Here is a 20,416-nt window from a genome sequence, read left to right as displayed (position 1 = left end):
ACTTCTATGTGTCACAGCCTGCCAGCTTTCACTGACAGTCACTGTACATCCATCCTCTTGCTCCCTTTTCAACATCTTTGAGACTTAAAAGCATAAGCTTTCATTATGAACAGTACATATCATTTCTATCCTGGATGCAGACATTATGACCCATAACTAATTGCTCCAAACAAAACAAAAAACAAAACAAAACAAAAAAAAAACCCAACAACCTTCAAGAAGTCTCATCTACACTACCATTTTATTTCCTTTAACTTCCCCCCTTATAATTGCATGATTTAATACCTGCATTAATTTATATGTATTTTTAAGAATAACTAATGATATATAATAATATATTTACTACTCTGCATTACTTCATATGTATACCTACAGAATACTTCACACAGTTAACACTCTCCAAATGAATTTTAAAAGACTTAAAACGTTTCTAGAGAGAATAATTGTTTTTTCCTTTGTGTTACAACTTGAAAATTTTAAACTCTGACCCTTAACAGCAATTTTTTAGCTTCCACATGCAAGTGTTCTGCCTGTACCATGGTAAATCTTGTCCTTCTCTGACCATCATCTAATTCCAGAATCTTTTTGGAGCTCCCGTCCATTCTTTAATTAAAAAGCAATCTAACATTGTAAAGTTTTAAATGAAGCATCTGTCAGAACTTGTCTCACTTATTATTATCCATGTGGAGTCTTATACAATGCACAAAACATGATAATTTTTCTACTGATTTTGCATTATTTTGCAACTATATGTACTGAATTTCAGTTATCAAGTTGCACAGTTACCTAGTTTACATTCCTCTGCAATTCTCCACTGCTATTTCCAGAATACCAATCTTGTCCTTTGGATAAAACTTTCTAAACACAATCATCTATAAAATTCTAATTTTCTAAGCAACTAGAACATTTAACAAAATTACTGCAGCAGTAGCCTTTTTAATTCAGTATTTGTAATGTGATTAGAACAAACAAGGAAAACTACTCTGAATAAGTTTTTTTTAAGACTCAAAGAAAAACAAAAGGAAACAGGATTCGTAGCATTAATAAGCTAACAATGAACAAAACTGAATCCACAGCAGTTACATAGTACAAAACAAGTGGATTTATGAGTAAATTTAAAAAGTTTAAAAAAAAAAATCCAGTAACTCCTATACAGAGGATTTCTGACCTTACACTGTTGATCCTGCTATAGTCATAGAATAAGAGATTAATCTCAAATGATTAAAAAAGAGTTTGTTGTACTATACTGTCCAAAACCTTAATGTGCATTATTTACCACCTTGGATTATCTATGAGAAAAAGGCACTAAAGCTTAAAAAAACAAACAAACAACAAAAAAAAACACGTAATGAGAATAATTCAGTTACTGCAGTTGCAGGTATAACCTACAGATCATCTTAAACAACCCACCAACTCAATTCCAATAAAGAGTGTAAGAGCTTCTTTATCTGCGTTTTGTGCAGACTTTAAGCTGCATGTTATTTTCAAGTAAAAGTACTTATAAAAGAATATTTAATTGACTAATATTAATTATTTGGCATGTACCTAAATCTTCCTAATTCAGCAAATACATCTACCTTTGATTAAACAAAACTCCTCCTGTAGGAAAGATGTGTTTTCTCCCATTATCTAAGAACTGTAAGTGCTCTCATGCATTTGACAATCACACTTGCAGATGATTATGGACTACAAATATAACAATTTCTATTTTCCAAGCAGCTATCTTATAATCCTTTTCTTTTTTTTCCCCCCTACAAAGAACATACCAACTTTAGACCACATACACAGCACACTTGAAACAGCATCCAGTTACTTGCCTTTGGAAGTTTAATGGGTGGCTCTTTGGATTCCTCCTCTTCATCACTGTCTGAATCGCCACTCTGTACACTGTTCTTTGAAGCCACGGATACGGATGCTTCCTTTTTTTGCCACTCCAATACACAATGACGGACATTGCAGTAAACATTAAAAGCTGAAGGGTTGCTATGTAATCTGATATCTGGTACAGTTATTGTACTCTCTAGGTTCTCTGTCTGAAAAACAAGATGGATTTTTAACAGGAAGTAAGATTCTGTTTTGCATGAAGTTTACTAGCAGTTTCAAGCTTCAAGCCAAAGAAATTTCAAGCCAAAGATAAGTCATCTCAACAGTCTCACATTAATTTTGTCCAATCAAGCGATTCTCAAACTGGTGACTGAACTTTCTTGTTAAGGCACTAACTATATTTTAGGCAGGGAAGAAAGGAGGAAGAGAAAGAAATCCCCAAATATTCCATCTGGCTTCAGTCCCTATCTCACATAACTCAGTGAGGACACCAGGATGGGAAATGAACAGGGCCAAAGGCAGTTCAGGCTTGAGAATTGTGCACGTTGTCCAATGGCTCTGCCAGTTGACTGTCAGATTTCAAGATGCATGTCCTGAACAGGGATCAGTTTTATTATTAATGAATTTTAAAGTGTGCTATTATTGTAGTTGTTAACTTAAAAAATATTAATCTGTTTACTAAATTTATATTAAAAATCTTAAACATCATTAGTTTTTTCACCAATGAGATGGCAGATTCAAAAAATCCCCACTGCAAGATGTTGTGGATAATAGTACACAATTAGAAGAGAAATGAAAACATAATGTATACATTCCTGAATGAGAAGCCCATCAAGGAGAGAGAAAGAGCGCGAGAGAGAGCGCGAGAGAGAGCGCGCGAGAGAGCGCGCGAGAGAGCGCGCGAGAGAGCGCGCGAGAGAGCGCGCGAGAGAGCGCGAGCGAATGAACAGGCAAGGTAGTTCTTTCTCCTGAGTTGCCACAGGGAAATAAGCAGTTCCATATAGAATACCTCTATGCAGACAAAGGACCCAGAGACTAAAGAGACAGGGAAGGCCTAGGTTAAGAATGCAGGACAACTGTGCTTGAACATGGAATGTAAACCCTGGAGGGGGATTAGGCTAGACTGAGTCAGGTTCATGACCAGCTTCATTAGGTTGTTTTGTTTTTTGTTTTTAGGGCATGTGGGGTGGAGGACTTCTTACTCTTATATTTTAAAACGGGAGACATTTATGAATGCAGTCATTCATATAGCAGGGAAGTACACAGCAAATTATGTTACAGTGATCTGGAATAGATCAGAGGGTCAAAATACAAGTACACACGTGAAACAAATGATGAGAAAAGGATCTTACTATTAGAGAAGAAAATTTAAAAAAAGTTTGAGAACCACTGAACTGGATAATGTTTCAATGAGGCAATTTATTTTCTGTAATACGGTATAACTTTGTACATCAAAACAAAGCAATGATTCATAATGCATTTTATCTGCATATAGGTTTTAATTACCAGAAATAAGATGAACTAAGTTAGAACATTTAATACGATGTTTTGCAACACTTAACAACCGAAGATTTGAATCAAATTCAAAACATTTCATAACTTGCATATTTCTTCTTGAGTACAGTATTATTCTAACTGTAGTGGTATAAGTTTGGGTATCCTTCACTTGCATTATTATTGCAAAGTTATTCCAGATTAAGACATTAAGAAGCAGTGGTTTAGTCCAAAATCTGTTTTATCCAACAGAGAGAGAGCGTGTTAATTTTTTTACTTGTGTCAGTGTTAACAGTAGCACCAAAAAAAAAAAAAAAAAAAGACGACAATGTAAGAAGAAGCTGAAAAACTCAGTTCCCTACACACACATTGAAAGACTTCTTTGAGCACAATAGCACTCATCATTAGGGCTGCAAAGACAACATAAGTTTACTTCTCATTCAACATGAAAATCTTTGAACTAATAGGTAAAGCTGCTACTAAAAACCCAAGAGATTAAGCAATGTAAATACTCAAGATATAGCTTGCTATATTATTCTGATATCAAATAAAATCAAAATCGATTTGGATTGATACCAATGATAATGTGCTATTACACTCTTAAAAGATTATTTGGCACCAGAAAACTAAACTGTTCATTAGCACAGACAGATAAGAATCACGTGTTATAATCCTATATGTCTGTATGATCCTTATCTACGTCAAATATTCATATACATATCCCAAAAGCTTTTGCACTTGCTGAAAAGGCAAATACACAATCAACCATATTAGCTTTCAGCTTTAAAGCTAACTCAGTTGATCTGCACATGTAAAAAAAAAAAAAAGAAAAGGTAGTAAATTTGCTATGCATTTCCAATTTCATGTAACTGTTTAGCCATGAAATAGAAAAAAAACCCCAGGATCCTCTGAAGCACCTCTATCTGAGGTTCACTTATCTAGCTAGTATCAGCTATTGAAATCATAAGTTATGTGCAGAGTTTCCACTTTTTTAGTTCTTTCTTTCATGCATTCAGCCTAGTCTTTGTTCACTCTAGGTTTGCTATAGCTCACATGACATCTTTTGAAGTAGGCTGGCCAAATCATCTTAGCAGCATAGATAATTTTAGACATTACAGTGCTAGATAAAGTGTCAATGATCCTTTTCTTGCCTATTAATAATAAGCTGACTAATTTTCAGAAATAAACTCCTGCTTTTTTTTCAAGCAACTTTACCAGTATTAGAAAGGCCATTTCCTAATGCTTTAGCTTTTAAACTGTAATCATTTTAATCACTCTATCATCCTGTGTTTAGCCTCTCATTCTTTTACCACAGTGCACAAACCAGAAATTTAGAAACAATAATTCAGACTCCAATATGGTGTAACACTCTTCACAAAATCCCTGCTTTACCTAAACAGACTGTACAGCACTAGAATATACGACCCAGAACTAGAGCTGACTCCTAGCTCTGAGATTAACTTCCTGTTTGGATTTGTCTTCTTTCATACCTCTACCTCACCTCCCACAATACTTTGTCTATCAAAATTGTTAATTCTTTGGAATTAGAAGTATCCATTTTGTTATATACTTGATAAATATAGTAGTAATCCTAGTAATGTCTTTTAAGAATAATTTTGAAACTCACTACCTACATCTGTCAGCTTAAAACTACTGACCATCAGACCTCTTTGAACATTAAGTGGGCAGGGCTGTAAGAAGAGGTTAAAACTGAAATGTACTATGACTTTCACTGTTTAGTGTCTTTCATTTGAGGGGAAAAAACAAGCTTATAATTATTATATTTTATTTGGTCTAGTTAAAAGTATAAGCATATGAATGTTTAGCATTTCTCAAGGCAAAAGAAAGATGTTCTATAAAAACAAGATATATTGTACCTCTTTCTGGAAAGTAGGAAGGGAACTTGTGATCATCTGTTTTCCCTCTCTCTCTGTCTCTTCCCCCCCAGATTTACCCTAAAGTAAAAACCACTGGTAATTTATTCAGAATCAGTTTACTTAACTCACCCAGCGGCTTTTAACTACAAGGTCTTTGAGACAAACTTCAGCTCAAAAGAGGAATCTGAACAGGTTACATAAACATCCCTTTTTCTTCTACAAAGGCACAGATGAAGGGAGTTAATCCAAAAAAATCCAAAACAAACAAAAAAACCCAAAAACCCCACATCTTTCTGCTCTCCTAGTTCAAAGGACCTCATTCAGGGCACTCTTTTATTTAAAGTGGCAGTGCAAAGCATTCAAAAACAGACATCAAAAGTGTTTCCCATATAAAGCATAAAGTTTTTTTCCTTTCCAGGTTACAACAGATTCCTAACTTCACAGAGTATCTTGCAGAGCTCACATGTTCTTATCAAGATAAGAAACAGACTGAAGTTCACCCCACCATCATCTGAAAGTTTCCTTTTTTGCAGTTAATGAGATCCACGATGAGTCACTCTTCTGCAGAGCGTCAGCAGTATAACAGACTTCCCAGGTGATATGAGATTTCTGCAACTAGTTCTAACAGCTTGCTACTAGATTTTGAGGTAGAACAGATCACTATGACAATCTAAACACTAGCAGTGACTAGAGAACCCCACTTAGTAATTCTTGCATCAATCTAATAAAGTCTATTCGTGTTATGACAATTCTTTTACTGATACCACTGCATTTCACACTGACACATAATACTTCCACACTGCCAAGGAAGAGCTGCACACTAAGCCAAAAAGTTAATGATTTTTTTAAGAATTCAATTAAGCAACTAATTAATTTTATGCAGATATACGATAATTAATAATCCAAATCAGACTGCTCTTGATATATGGAATTCATTATTTCAAGCAAAAAAAGAAAACAATAGCATGTTTTCTTGGTCTTAAGTGTATCAAGATCCACGGACATATGAAAGGTAGATTTTTCAGTCAGTGCGGGCAAGGTGAAAAGCTACAGCCACTTTTTCTGCACCTCTAAATGTCCTTTCTTAACAGTTACTGGAATACTATAATCAAAAGCACTCATTAAATACAAGAATGACCAGAGGCATAGCTTGTAGGATCCCTAAGTAAAAGACAAGGTGACAGGCTCAGATTTTTTTCTCCCAAAGCATTTGCTTTCCCAGAGTATGAAGTTACCATTGTGCTATACTATTGTTACTATTCCTCCCCGGGGGAGGAAAGCACAAAACACCCCCAGAGCTCCAAGACTGGAAAACAAAATTACAGTTTGCGATAGTGAATATGAAAGTGGGACATGCTGAAATCTTTGTTATTTCACTTCATATCACCACAAATCAAAAATCCACCTTCTTGGATGGAAGTAGACCATAAAACATGTTTGGCACATTTTCTGTCTTGGGTGGTGGAATTTTTTTTGTGCTTGAGAGAATAGCTAGAATTAAATGTTGGTAGAAAGGCAGAATCATTTTTAAATACCACATGTCATTCTTAAGAAATGTGCAATCTTAAACTTCAGAAAGGAGCTCTCAGTTGAAACCATACAACATGAGGTAACAGTGATGAAGACATTTCAATGGTCAGAGGGACTATGACATGTTTTCCAGAGGAACAAATGGTGTATCTGTAAAAGGCAAGAAACTTGGTTAATTTAAATTTTTCATGAAAGCTTTCTGTACTTAGGTAGGCAAAAGAGATGATGTTCTCCAAAAAGCCTACATAAAATTAAAAAAGCCGTATTAAAGATACTGAATAAAACAATTTGATCCTGAACTACTAAATAATGAAGTCTAAACACAAGTTTATACTGGCAAATGGGAAACTGCAAAGCCAATATAAGTAAAGAAAAATAAATATAGTCTTAACACAAAGTAAAATAAATTTTATTTCCTTTGTGTGTTTTTTTCCTGAAAGAGAGCAAGAGAGCACACGCGAGAGATGGATTGATTTTGATTTTCTTAATAAAACAGAGCAACCAGACTCACAAGTACTCTTTCCAGTTAGCCTTTTGTAATGTTCAAGTACACTCCAGGAAAGTAGTGGGAAAAACAAAACCTCTTTTACACCTGTCTCCCACCTGTATAAACCAATCTCCCAAAAGATGAAATCCAGATATAGCTTATATTCTCACCAATCTATTTCCTTCCTTTTGAACCAGATGGTTGTAATAACGGTTTATTCTTGGATGTGACAGAAATAGACTATAATCTAGGAAATGAAAGTTAATCTGCTGTTAAAGATAGATAAGGCTATAATAACCATCTGATCTAACCTGTGCATAGAGCAGAGGACCTCACTAATTCTTCTTTGAAGATCTCTTAGAAACAGATGCCCTCCTGAGGTTGAAACATCAAATAATATAGAAGCCATTGAAAACACTGCCAAGTTATCCAAAAAGATAAATGTGTTTTTATTAACAGAGATCAATATTTCAATTGATCCGACTTCTACATGCAATCATTAGTTAGCGATAAATTTCTCTGCTACCTGAACAGTCCTTTCCCAAAATTTTATTCCTTACATTTCTATTAGGCTAAACAAGTCACAGTTTAAAAATTCTTCTGCAGAAACTAAACAGATGGAGCTCCTGATGCCTTTCACTGTAAGCACATTTTCCATCTCTGGCAAACTCCAATTTTTCAGTATTCTTCAAAAAATCATCATCAGAAGATGACAAACTCTGGTTTTCCATCCAAGCCTGAAGTTCCAGCCTCTCAGATAAGTGTCTTAACTGGTAACTTTATGCAGTAATTATATAGTGGGAAAACTCCCTCTCATTTTGAAGCTGGTCTAATACACAGGAAAAAAAGGCAATATTCACAGGGGTGAAAGACAAGCCAGAGACGGTTTTCTAGTTATAATGATGTTTCCAAAAAAAGGTGTATCCAAGGTATTAACCCCAAGTGTAATGATCACATATTCGTTTCCTATGCAAGAGCAATTCTATTCAGCACTGAATTTCTAAAGCCAAAACCACTGCAGGCACAAGAAAAAAATGTGATTATACCTTAATTTAAAAAGATACCTTAATGAAAAAGACGTAACTACAAAACCAGACGTAACTACAAAACCAAAAGTTAACAGTAGTTCAAATACAAGTGATCATAACATGATCACAGCTTACAGAGTAAGATCCAAACCACTGTGCTGTAGCAGACACCAATTAATATTTTTTGTTTAACTGCTAGAACAGTAATGCCTAAGTGGTGAAAATTACTTTATTCCACTTTCTCAGCAGTGATAATTTTTATATTCTCTTCTCTTCAATCACTCAATCTTTTCTTATTCAATTATTATTTTTAGTAATTGCAAAATATGGAAAATTCTGGGGGGATTCTTCCAGATTATTCTTAATTTAAGACTCTTCTCCACCCCAAAAGATTAAAAGAAAGCTGCCAAAAGAAAGCTAGGTTAGGACTACAAGACTGGTTCTTGTAAAATAAACTGATCCCTGCAAGCTCTCCCACTCAGAGAGAAAACCCATCACTACAGAAAGGTCTGCCCTAATGTGAGACTTAAAATGGAAACCCAAAATTCCCTGACCAAACACAGGTCTGTTTTCAGACATTCTGGTAAAAATAAATAAATAAATGAATCATTTTGCTTATTCTGCTCTGGTGCCCAATGAAAAGCAGGTGGAGAAAAAAGAAACTTAGTCAATAAACTGTGTTTGACAGCGTGAAGTTATGAAAACAATTTTATTTTTCCCCTCTTCAGTTACATTTTCCAGGAAATTTTAAATCTCCTGCTATCTTGCAAGAGTAAATTGAAGTGCCTTTCTGTACCTCAGTGTCTCAGTATGAACGCCAATCATCTGCTGGTCAGCCCTGGCCTGCATGAAAGACTGCCTAGAATAGAGGTACCAGTAAATAGTGAAGGACATATCAAAAAACAAACAAACAAACAAAAGCACATCAGGCCTTTTCAAAGACAAATAAATCCCACTTAATGCTTAAAGTAAATGCTGGTTTAAGTCCAAGAAAGATATTGGGAACCGACATCCATAGACATGAGGTACAGAGACAATCACCAAGTGCCAAATGTGACTACTGATAAGGACTACCCTTTAATGTATTTGTGTCTTTTCAGGGCATTCTGAAGGGATCAATTTATCCAATGCAACTAAATCCAAGAAATGTGTTTGACTGTCAAGCTTGTGGAGAACAGCAGTTCTGGATTTAGCTTCTTGCTTGGTTTTTCAACTGGGGCACTGCTATCTGGAAAGACAAGGTTCCCTCTATACAGTAACTATGATCGAAAAAGAGTTATCTGAAGAGTTTTAAGTTATCTTATTTTAAAAGCACAAATTTATGTCACCAAACAGAACACACAAAGATTAACTACATTCTGCCTTCAAATTTCTAACTTTGGCTTCTATCTTGGCAGTGGTTTTAATATAAAAGGCAAGGCAAAAACTCCTCTCTAATTTCACAGTGACTGGAAAAAAAAAACCTGAGAAATTCAGTTTGGACAAGAAGTATTTTCCTGTATAGCACTGGAAAGCAGTGTTGCAGATAAGTCCCTTCCATACCATAGTCTGGAGCTACGCTGCTTGAGATAAGCAGAACAACCTGGCAAGTATACAAAAAGGCAAGACTAAATTAAGAGATATTGGTCTTGCTTTGCCCTCCCAAAGTCATCCGTCTTGAGATAGAGTAGCTACAGGAGGTTTGGCACATAGGGATAAGATGCCCAATTTGATGACACGTCTGTTATAGGGGTATTCAACTGACTAGAAAATGCTTTACTGGATATTTCAGCAGTACTGTCCTGCAGAACCATTCTGGAGAAGAGCTGCTTTCTCTCTACTGACTACGACAGAAACCTAGGAGGAGTGATCCTCTGTTGTGTCTACAGTGAGGAAAATCTTCATGAAAATCCCTCCAAGACTCTGCCTTTAATTCAGAAAGAATAGCTCTCCAATGCAGCAGAGCAATATTTCAAACTCCTGTTACTTCTGCCTAGATTTCTGCAAGAACTAATCATGCAAATATTTTAATAAAGCTCACTGTACTGCTCCCAGGCATTTAAAATGATGGGGGCAGGGGCTATAAGGGGAAAAAAATATGAAGAGAAACAGATAATTATTATCTGTTCCAGTAGGGAGGAATTTACAAGGGTAACTTTGAATTCCTTGGACATTAGGTGTTCCATTTCTTCTTCAGGCAATATCAGAAGAACTCTTTGTAGCAGTAGTCTCTAGCTGTTGGTTAGACATGCATCTCTTAAAACTTAATTATGAAGAGCAACATGTTTATTAGCTACATCTACAATTTGGAAATTGGAAAACCAAAAATATTATATCATCCTGAACATTAATAACAAACATAAGTTAATAAGATTAACATTGATATCATAGTCATGCAGAACGCAGTAAACAAAAACAAAAATTATTGTAGTATTATCTTTTCTAAGCAAATAAACTGTTAAGTACATTTACTTTTCCTTTATCACAGCTGAATTTACTTGTTTTTCGGACTGTACCTCACTGAGTTAGTTACAGTCTTACCTTGTTGCGTGTTTTTACTTTTAATTTAGTCTTCTGTTTCCTTTTCAATTTTTTCTTGCTAAAAAGTTTCTTACTCCTGAAAAAGAGCAGAAAACCCATGAGAATAAAAAATTAAACCCCTTTCCCTACCCACTGTAAACAGCAGCACCAGTAAAGAAAAATTTTTTAGAAGTCCTCCTAACTTTTTTCTCCTAAGCAGAGGAAACCAATACAGTTGGAATTTCAGCGTATAAAACAGAAGTCTTAAAAATAACGCTTTCCTAACTCTCCACTGAATCAATGGCCTTTACTTTTATCAGTTTAAGCAGAAAATATGCTAGGATAGAAAAAAAAATCCTTAAGTATTATACTATTTTACCCTACTGTTCCTATTACAAGTCCAGCAGTGCAGTGCCAATACTAGAAACAAATTTAGAATTTCAGTAGTAGGACCTCTTAATAAAGAACATGTGTACATTTTGCATAGTCTTTACTAGATAAAGATTCAAGCCTTCCATGACAAAAAGACAGCTTTGAAAATATATTATTCGTCAGAAAAAAAAAAGCTGGTGGAAAAAACTACAACTTTTGAACACAAAGGTTTCTTTTTTTTAATTAACACTTCTGGTTGGACTCTCCCCACTCTAAGCTTACAGACTTTTAATTTCAACAGTCTCTTTACATTACAGCTCTAGCTAACACACACACTAATCACCTTCTGCCCACACCTCATTCCTATTACATTCTTTTTCTCTTCCATTTTATTTATCCAGTAAAACAACATTCTCAAAAAAAAGATACTATAGAAAAAAGACACCATACACACAACTGTTTTGTCTTGTCACCATCACAGAGACTACCCTGCTTGAGATGTATCCTTTTTAAGCCACTCTGCATTTCTCTGGTCTATTCAGATTACATAGCCTCTGCAAAAGAGGTTTTGTGCAGCATACAACTCATTCTAAATTGGACTTCGGGCAACAGCTACTAAAATTTTTATGCCACTCAAACATCACTCAAATAGTTTACAGTTCAGCTTAGCTGGAAAAATATTATGTAATATTATTGTTTAATAATAATATTTATTACTGAAATAATAATGATATGGAATCTCAAAATCATAGGCAGTAAGAAGTTGCACTTTCACATAACAAGTAGGAGAGAGATCGAGAATCAGGGGAATCTGAATTTTTTTTTGAACAACTTTGTTCTAAATAATATTTTTGAGGGATCAACAAGATATTACTTACTATCTCCTGTACAACACACTGACTTCAAGAGGATAAAAGCCTCATGGTCCAGCAGCTGAAAGCTGGAAACTGAAGTTTGATCAGCACTCACCAGTCAGAAAACAAGCTCAGAAAACCCCTGCAAAGAGTATCCCAGAAAAGCTGCCTGCCAGAAATTTCACCATCCTTCCTATCATCATTTGTTAGCCTTCAGATTTGAAAGAGACATACTTTCCTGATCAGGACACTTTCTGAAGAAGCAAATTATCTCATCCCTTTACTAATAGGTGTTGTCTTGAATATAAAAGAGAATAACTACCATGACCCTGGAATTAACAGAAGTGATTCAGTGAGGGGGAAAGACACAGCAAACTAGAGCTTATAAAGAGAATGTAGAGGACCTTGCAAAGTTTCTTCAACAGCACATAAACATAGATCATACTCTAATCATTTGCAACACAGTTTGCCCATGTTATTTGGGAAAGGAGAGGGACCCAAAAACCCACACACCACCTCTAATCTCCAAATTTCTGTAACTACACTCTGCAGTCCATTCCACTATTTAAGTATGCTTCTGTTGAACACATTTTTCCTTCTTATGACAGTTTAATGCAATTAATTATTATTCTATTGCCAAACATGAATAGTATAGTCCCTTCCACTCTGTAGCCATGATCAATCTTTTTTTCTAAATGAAATATCCATATGACAAACTTTCCTCCTAGCTTCGGGTGTAGAAGGCCTGATTTATTTTGGACTTGTGGACTCTCTCAGTTCATATCACATATAAACTGCATTCAGCAAAACAGAGAACAGTATTTTATTACTTCTTGTCGAGCAGAGGAGGAAGAATTGCTTCTCATGCCTCAAAGATAGAAGATTCTAACTATAACCCAGCTATTATTTTGCCTTCTTTGCAGCAGTACGGCACAGCAGACCTATGCAATCCAAAGTAACTTGAAGACCTTTTTCTACAAACCTGCAGACAAAGCTTCCATCCCTCTTTACCTAGGTGTGGTCTTCATTATGCCTATTAAACAGAGCCAGTACACTTTGCATTTATCAGAAACAACCTGGTAAGTTTTTCTGTTTTGTTTTAAAGGACACTAACTCAGCTCTCCAAAACGTTTCAAATTTAATCCTGCCTCTCAAAATCCTTGCAAACTCCTCAAACTTTTTACACATTTTCTTTTTCATCTTGTAAATATTTCACAGGACCAGTCCCTTTATTTTGGTATGTATTCATGTGTGTGCGTGTGTGTGTGTGCACGCGTATCTATATATATATCCCCAAATTAAGCCTTTCCCCCCACCGCCAAGAGTTGGCTCATTTCCAAAATGACAACCTACTCCCCACCCACAACTATGTTAAGAACTAATTTCATTTCTCAAGGATGCCCTGGCAATATTTTTTTCAATTATCAAGTGGGAAAGGCCAGGAAGGGGCTTACTTCTTTTTTCAGAGTCGAAGTGGTGGTGCTATGATCTGCCTCATTCACACATCAACTATTAAAAGACTGTGCAAGCATAAACTTTTTCTAGTCACTCCATTACAGCACATTATCTTCAGCAAATTTCAGGCTTGCTGCTCATGTTTCACATGAGAACTAAATGAGCACAGAAATGTCGTGCTGAGAATCCACATTTTATTTCCTAATTTTCTTCTTTTCTTAAAACAAAGTCTCAAGGATATTGCCCCAACATTTTTGTCAAGGACTATACTTCCACGCAATATCCAAAAGAAACTTCAGAACTAGTAATCAATTAATGAAAACACTCATCAACTCTAATTTTATAACAGTTCTGAGCAACCTATCATTATTACTACATATAATCCTAATACTGATATGTTGATAACGTACCTACATTTAACGTATATATATATGATAGCCACAGTTCTATTGTTACATTCCATGAGGTCATAAAGTCTTAATATTAATATGGAAAGTATAAAATATGGGCAGGTATATGCATGAAAAACATTAAGCAGATTATGAGTAATTTCCTGTTGGAAACCACAAGTGTTAATTATAGTTCTGATTCTTCTACTGCCTAGAGATTAACAAAACTTGATATGGCTTCCTAGAATTTTTTTTAAGCTAATTTATTAATCATATTCTTGGTTAACAATTATAAATTGACATCAACTACTATTTGTAAAGGTCCTGAACTCTATGCTGACAATCTGCTTCCACTGGCAGAAGGCCTTTAGCCTTTAATTTCCAAGTCTGCTGTTAACAGTCTAGTCCATGCGAACCAAACTACTATTATCGTCAGGTCTTAGGCAAGTTTTCTGCAAACTGCTTCAAGCTATTTAAGTATTTGAGACTAAATTAGTAAATTTGAATTGGATCCCAAAGAAAGTGCATATCAAATCAGTGCAGAACACCAGGAGACCATAACAAGAAAATGCTCATAGCAAATGGACCCAAAGTAAGACTGAAAGGTGATGCAACTACTGCCTTCACAGAGAAAGCTGAGAATAAAAGTAAAGACTTGAAATGTTCAGTTCTGGAATACTAAACAATTGTCGCAGACAAAAAAAATAGAAAAGAAAAAGAAAGCAACTGACCAATTGCTGAACAACTCTTAAGAGTAGCCGTTAAATGACATGATCAAACTTCTATTCAACTCTGTGGCATCTCCAATGGAAGGAAGTAACAGCATGCCCAGTTTACTTGTTTTTAAATCAGAAGTAACATTAGGTAATATTTGCAAGATTTGCTATATTAAAGGCAAGACACTCATCAGCTGCCTTACCACCATTGCTCTTAATCTCTTCAAAAGATTTGATGAAATCCAAATAGAAGAGCCTTTCCTCAAAGCACAACAGTCAAATTTAAGTTATGAATTGCAATTAGAACAGGAAGGAACAGGAAAGATCAGGAAGTCTGTGTGTTGGACTTTCTCCCCCCCCCCAACAGTGCCACTGAATTAGTAAATACAGGGCAACAGTAGTGTCACACCTGCACACCTAGAAGAGGCCAAATAACACTAAAAACATTACTCATGAGTGGAAAAAAGTACTAGTCTGTCCCTGCTGCTAAGGCAACAAACTTGTATTAAACTGCTGTCTGACCCAAAACTTTTCTATGTGAAATGTGTTACCAAAGGTCATGATAGCTAGTACAGCTTTACACCCAGTCATTCTATTGCTGATTAAATCTTCGAGTACATTTTTGAGAAAGGAGCAAATTTAGTAAGCCACATGTTAGCACATGCTTTTTTTAAAAAAAAATAAAAATAAAAACTTCCAACTTAATTTAACTCAGTGCATTTGTCTAAACTTGCTGGTTTTGATGAGGTGGCTAAGCATCCTAGGGAAAAGTAGGGAAAAGGGCTGATGGAGAAAATGCTCTTAGAGGCAGCAACCACTCAGTGACACTGAAGTGAAACACTGTCATATTAGTGATATTGACTCATTCTTTTGTTCCCTCAACTTGCTGAATTATTATCACTGACAGTCAATTTGGTTGGATAAGAAGCAGAAAGCATTACCTTTGTAACAACCAAGTAAAGTAACCGTTAATCAAGTAACCTGCAACTCCAAACTACAATCATCGTAGCCCCAAAAGCTCTGTAGTTGCCATCATATCTCAGCATCATCATTAGGGTCTCTAAAAACATCAGAGCATCAAGTTCCCTAAAAAGCTGCAGATCTACTGACATACTGAAGTGAGAGTACTGACATGTGGACACTGGTTGAAAAGCAACTAACTGATGTTTCCTCCACTCTGTTTTCCTCAGCTACTTCATATGGAACAACAGCTCAAGATCAGTAATAAAAATACTCATATTTACATGCAGAAATCACATAATCGCTAGTCTGTTTGACAGCTTTCTTTGTACAGGTATATTACTACCATAAAGGATCCACAAATTACAAAATACCCTATGGAAAGCCTACCACAATAAAATGAACATCATGTTTGCCAAAATGGCAACAAGACTAGAGAAAAACTAATTGGGCCAAAGCAGTTAGACATCAGCCACCATGTCCTATCTTACCTACCTTAATTCCTACCCAGCAGATCAAATACTGCCGCGACAGTTTCAAGTCTGTATCTCTTTGTGATTTTCTTTTTTTGAATAAGGGTATTACAACAACGTCTGTGCACCTCACAGTTTTTCAAAGACTTATCTTCATAGTCACTCTATAGCACACACAAGCATTACATCTTAATTTACCACTGGAGAACTGAAGTATTACAGACTTGTTTACAAAAGGGAAATGGGGAAGAGGAGATTATTTTGAGTAAACCGAGTTGTATCAGCATAAAACGACTGCCTAGAAAATGCCATGACTTCATCACTCTCTTCTTTTAGTCTCTTTGAGGTATAATTTATACCTCCCTAAAAGTTGCAAACAGTAATTTTCACATGTTTGTACCATTGTTTGATGGTTTTCCTTTACCTTTCCATGTCCAAACTCAACTAGCATGTTTATCGTAGCAGGGCAACACAGCACAGCACAAGTAATCCTGGAGGTTTCTGGAGTGCATTGACAATAACTTCCTGAAACAGGTGATCGAGAAGCCAATGAGGGGAGGTGGTCTGGCAGACCTCATACTTACAAACACAGAAGAACTGGTCAGAGTTAGGCAGTTAGGGGGCAGCCATAGATACAGCAACCATGCAACTCCACCAGTGACCATGGTGGAGTTGAAGATCCTGAGAAAACATGGCAAGCAAAAAGCTGGATCACAACCCTGGACTTCAGGAAAGAGCTGACTTTGGCCTCTTCAGGGACCTGCTTAGAAAAACCTTGCAGTATATGGTCCTGGAGAGAAGAAGGTTGCAGGAGAGCTAATTGATTTGCAAGGATCACCTCCTCCAAGCTCAAGAATGGTCCATCTGCATGTGCAGGAAGTCAAGCAAAGGCATCAGGAAGCCAGCATGGATGAACAAGGAGCTCCTGACTAAACTGATTATAAAAGGCAAGCATACAAGAGAAAGAAAAGGTGATTGGGAGTAGCCAGCCTGGATTTATGAACGAGAAATCACGCTTGACGAACCTGATAGCCTTCTACAATGAGAAAGCTGGCTCACCTGATAGAGGGAGAGCAGTGGATGCTGTTTACCTCAACTTTAGTAAGCTTTCATAATCATCTCCACATCACCTTTATAGGCAAGCCGAGAAAGTATGGGCTACATAAGTGGACAGTGAGGTGGACTGAAAACTGACTGAACTGCCAGGTTTAGAGGGTTGCAATCAGCAGCATAAAGTTCAACTGGAGGTCAGTCACTAGTGGTGTCCCCCAGGGGTGAATGCTGGGGCCAATACTGTTTCACCTCTTCATTAGTGATCTGGATGATAAGACACAGTGCATTTGCAGGAAGTCTGCAGATACAAAACTTGGAGCGGTGGTTGATATTCCCAATGCTTATGCTGCTACTCAGAGGGATTAGTCTTTATTCTTTTTCCACAATTAGCTTGAATTTATTTGAAGACTGAGGAGAAATAAGTCTTCTATCAACTAAGTAGTATCAGTTCTTTAAGCCTAACAGTCATATTTTCTAAACCACAAACCATTTATGTCACTACCATTTAATTTTGCTATTCTCTCATATTCACAATTAGTCCTTCTTGGTGAGGGGGAAAAAAAAAAAAAGTGATAAAAAGACCCCCCAATCCCTAAGTGCAAAAAAAGGTCATGAATTACTTCAGGTGTCCTAAAGTATATTAAAAAACTTCCCAATGCATTTTGAAAAAAGCACAAGCACTCATACAGAAAGATACTGCTGATTCACATTCAATTTACAGTTCTATATAACATGTAGAACCTATCATGAAGAACTTCTACCTCATGTTTTATTCACGAAGTTGTTTTTATGTCTGTGCTTACTGATTTTTTTTTCTTGAAGCTAAGCACATATTGAGATTATTCTTATCTTGAGTATGCTTATAACCTTTCCAAGCTTGGCATCATATACAAAGCACACACTAGCATACTCTCAACTCCATCACCAAAATGGTTAATGAAAAGATTGAATACTTCAGGACCTAGGACAGATCCAGATGGACAACACCTACTGCTACTTCTTCACCCATTCTGCCCATCTGAGAGCAAGCCATTCAGCAGCAACTGCCAAGGGCGGTTTTCTAAATAGTTGTGAATCCACCTTCCAGTAGTTCCATCTACAACAGAGGAGTCAAACTGGCTGTCCAGAAGTCAAACCTGCTATTCTTCTAGGAAAGAAGAGCTGGTAGGACAACATGAAAAAAAAAAAAACACTTGAGAAAGGAAGGCTACAGACCATTCAGTAAGGAGAGAGGGGCAACACCAGTTCTCATGCTTTTCTCACTTGCATCTGCTTGGACTTCAGTACATGCTTCCTGGTGCATGCCCAAGACTAGAGGTAGGTTTCTGGTATAGTCCTATCTGATCTGCTATAATAGGATATTGTAAGGTTTGTTTTGGTTCAGAGAAAGCCTCGAGTTGGAAGACAGGGTGTTTGAAGCTGGATCCAAACTAAATCATCTGATTTTAAAACAAGCTTAGCATTTAAAGTAAAGATTTATTTTGGGAAAATACTAATGATCATCTATAATTATTTGAAAATGAGCTTTAGACAGCTGTTAATAATGCTGTATTCAGTTTCCCAGCCATGGCTCATCATAAATCCACTTTGTGTCTACTTCACCACCTTCTTTTATATAACATGAAATTTTTCCAGTACTTTTAGAAATGTAAATCTACACAAACTGCTCTAGAGTACCTTGAGTTCTCCTTTATCCATTTTCAAGTCAGGGACTATTTACCTGTTCACTTTATAGTAGTCTTATTGAACCTTATACATCTTCCATGAATTCTCCAAGATAATCCCTAATAGCTATGAAACTGCCTCAGCCAGTTTTTTCAAACACCCAAAGGGGAAATTTTATCAGACTCTTGGGTAAACATTAACTACTCTCTAGCCTGTTCTTTCCATATTCTTGCTTTCATCACTGACGTTATTTGTTTTAACATACCATAAGGGAAGGCTGCCTTTTCTACCAGATCTGCATCTGACTTCTCAACCATGCAGAAAAACAGGAGGTACTCTTCTGCTGAATTACAATGTGTATTTTGTTTCTTCCGTATCTTCTGTAAGCTGATAATTTATTTGATACTTGATTACACAGATGGAGGATAGATCTGTTATACAGACACATTAACACAACCACAGCCTCTGCTGGGCTTCCTAATCTCCCATGTCATTTATTCCACTCTCCAAAGTGCTCCAGAACAGCTGGAAATTTGTAACGAAGCTTCAAAGCATCTTAATATCAAATGCAATAATAGAGAACTACAATTGACAGACCAGTGCACCTGTTAGCAAGAAACTTACTATTCACTACCTTTTAGCTCTAGAATTTCAACTATAACGCTCTGAAGACATCTCAAAACTGTGCAGAAATATTTCCTCCTTTGTCACACTATAAACTAAGAAATAATTTGTTTTTTAATCTTATTTACAGGGCGTCCAAACTATCACCATTATCAATTGACAAGCATGTGGCAAACATGAAGTCAAAGGAAAAACAGAAAAACAACTCACCATAAGCTTGGGACAAACAAGCATTGCCACACTTAAGGGAGCTGACTATAATCAGCAAAACAAAAGAAAACAGCGGAGCTCTAATGGACTAATCAACAGATGGAGAAGAGGTTTTATGCACAGAAAACTAAGCAGCTAAAAAAAAATCAAGGAGAATCTGGATGTTGGCAAGGAGATGAAGGGGTAGCAGTGATGAAAACAAAATACAAACATTAAATATTATTGTAAAGCATGTTTTATAGCCAAGTTGCTTTTTGTCTTGCACTCGTGTACTCTATTTTGGTACCTCTTTTTATTTACAAAGAGCCACAAGCTTCATCAGCCTTACTTCCACAAACTGGAGGATTACTTTATTTTTCAAAAGCAACTAGTTCTCAAGAATCTCCAGACACAATACCTCCCATATTTAGCAGTGCTGTAAGTGTCCTGCCAGTGAAAATCTCCTTTGATTTCTCCAGTAAGATCTCAGTATTAGCATTGCAGTTGCCAAGAATCCTGAGTATCTACCATGAGAAACTGCCTTGCAATGTGCTAAGTAAGAAAGTGAAAGAAATAAACATCTCACATAATCAAAACATTATATACTTTCTACGAAGCTGGCATACAGAATGTGTCACTTAAAGGAAGCAATATTGTTAAATAAAAGATATTCAGAAAATGAGCTCAAGCACTAGGTCCAATCTATACCATTTAACTCCTAATCCTATCCTTGACTCTTTTGGACTCCTCCATCTAGCTCTCCACAATACAAATCTACTATAGGAAGGATTAATCCCAGCCAGTGCAAAAGTGAGCTATTCATGTTGACTGGTCTCAGCAAATGTTTCATCATCCTTACAAGACATCTGAAGCATTCTACTACTGAACTTTCTTAAGCTTTCTTAAGCTTTCCTTGCTTTACTTACT

General features: G+C 36.2%; 1 protein-coding gene across 15 annotated transcripts in view; it reads right to left on the bottom strand.

Annotated features, from left to right (window-relative positions):
- Window positions 1-20,416, bottom strand: part of MYCBP2 (MYC binding protein 2) — a 214,485-nt gene that overhangs the window by 179,958 nt on the left and 14,111 nt on the right. For all 15 annotated transcript variants that reach the window (XR_010387199.1, XM_064504730.1, XM_064504731.1 and 12 more), the window contains exons 2-3: window positions 10,761-10,836; window positions 1,818-2,033 (exon numbers count right to left, since the gene is read on the bottom strand). Coding sequence is in view for 14 of the 15 variants with exons in the window: in XM_064504730.1 (XP_064360800.1) it covers window positions 1,818-2,033; window positions 10,761-10,836 (292 nt within the window). In the remaining variant the exon portion in view is untranslated. The remainder of the gene's footprint in view (window positions 1-1,817; window positions 2,034-10,760; window positions 10,837-20,416) is intronic.

Source organism: Dromaius novaehollandiae, chromosome 1 (assembly GCF_036370855.1).
Source record: "Dromaius novaehollandiae isolate bDroNov1 chromosome 1, bDroNov1.hap1, whole genome shotgun sequence".
Taxonomy (NCBI): domain Eukaryota; kingdom Metazoa; phylum Chordata; class Aves; order Casuariiformes; family Dromaiidae; genus Dromaius; species Dromaius novaehollandiae.
The sequence above is the reverse complement of the archived record's forward strand: the minus strand, read 5'-3'. Positions and strand labels throughout refer to the sequence as shown.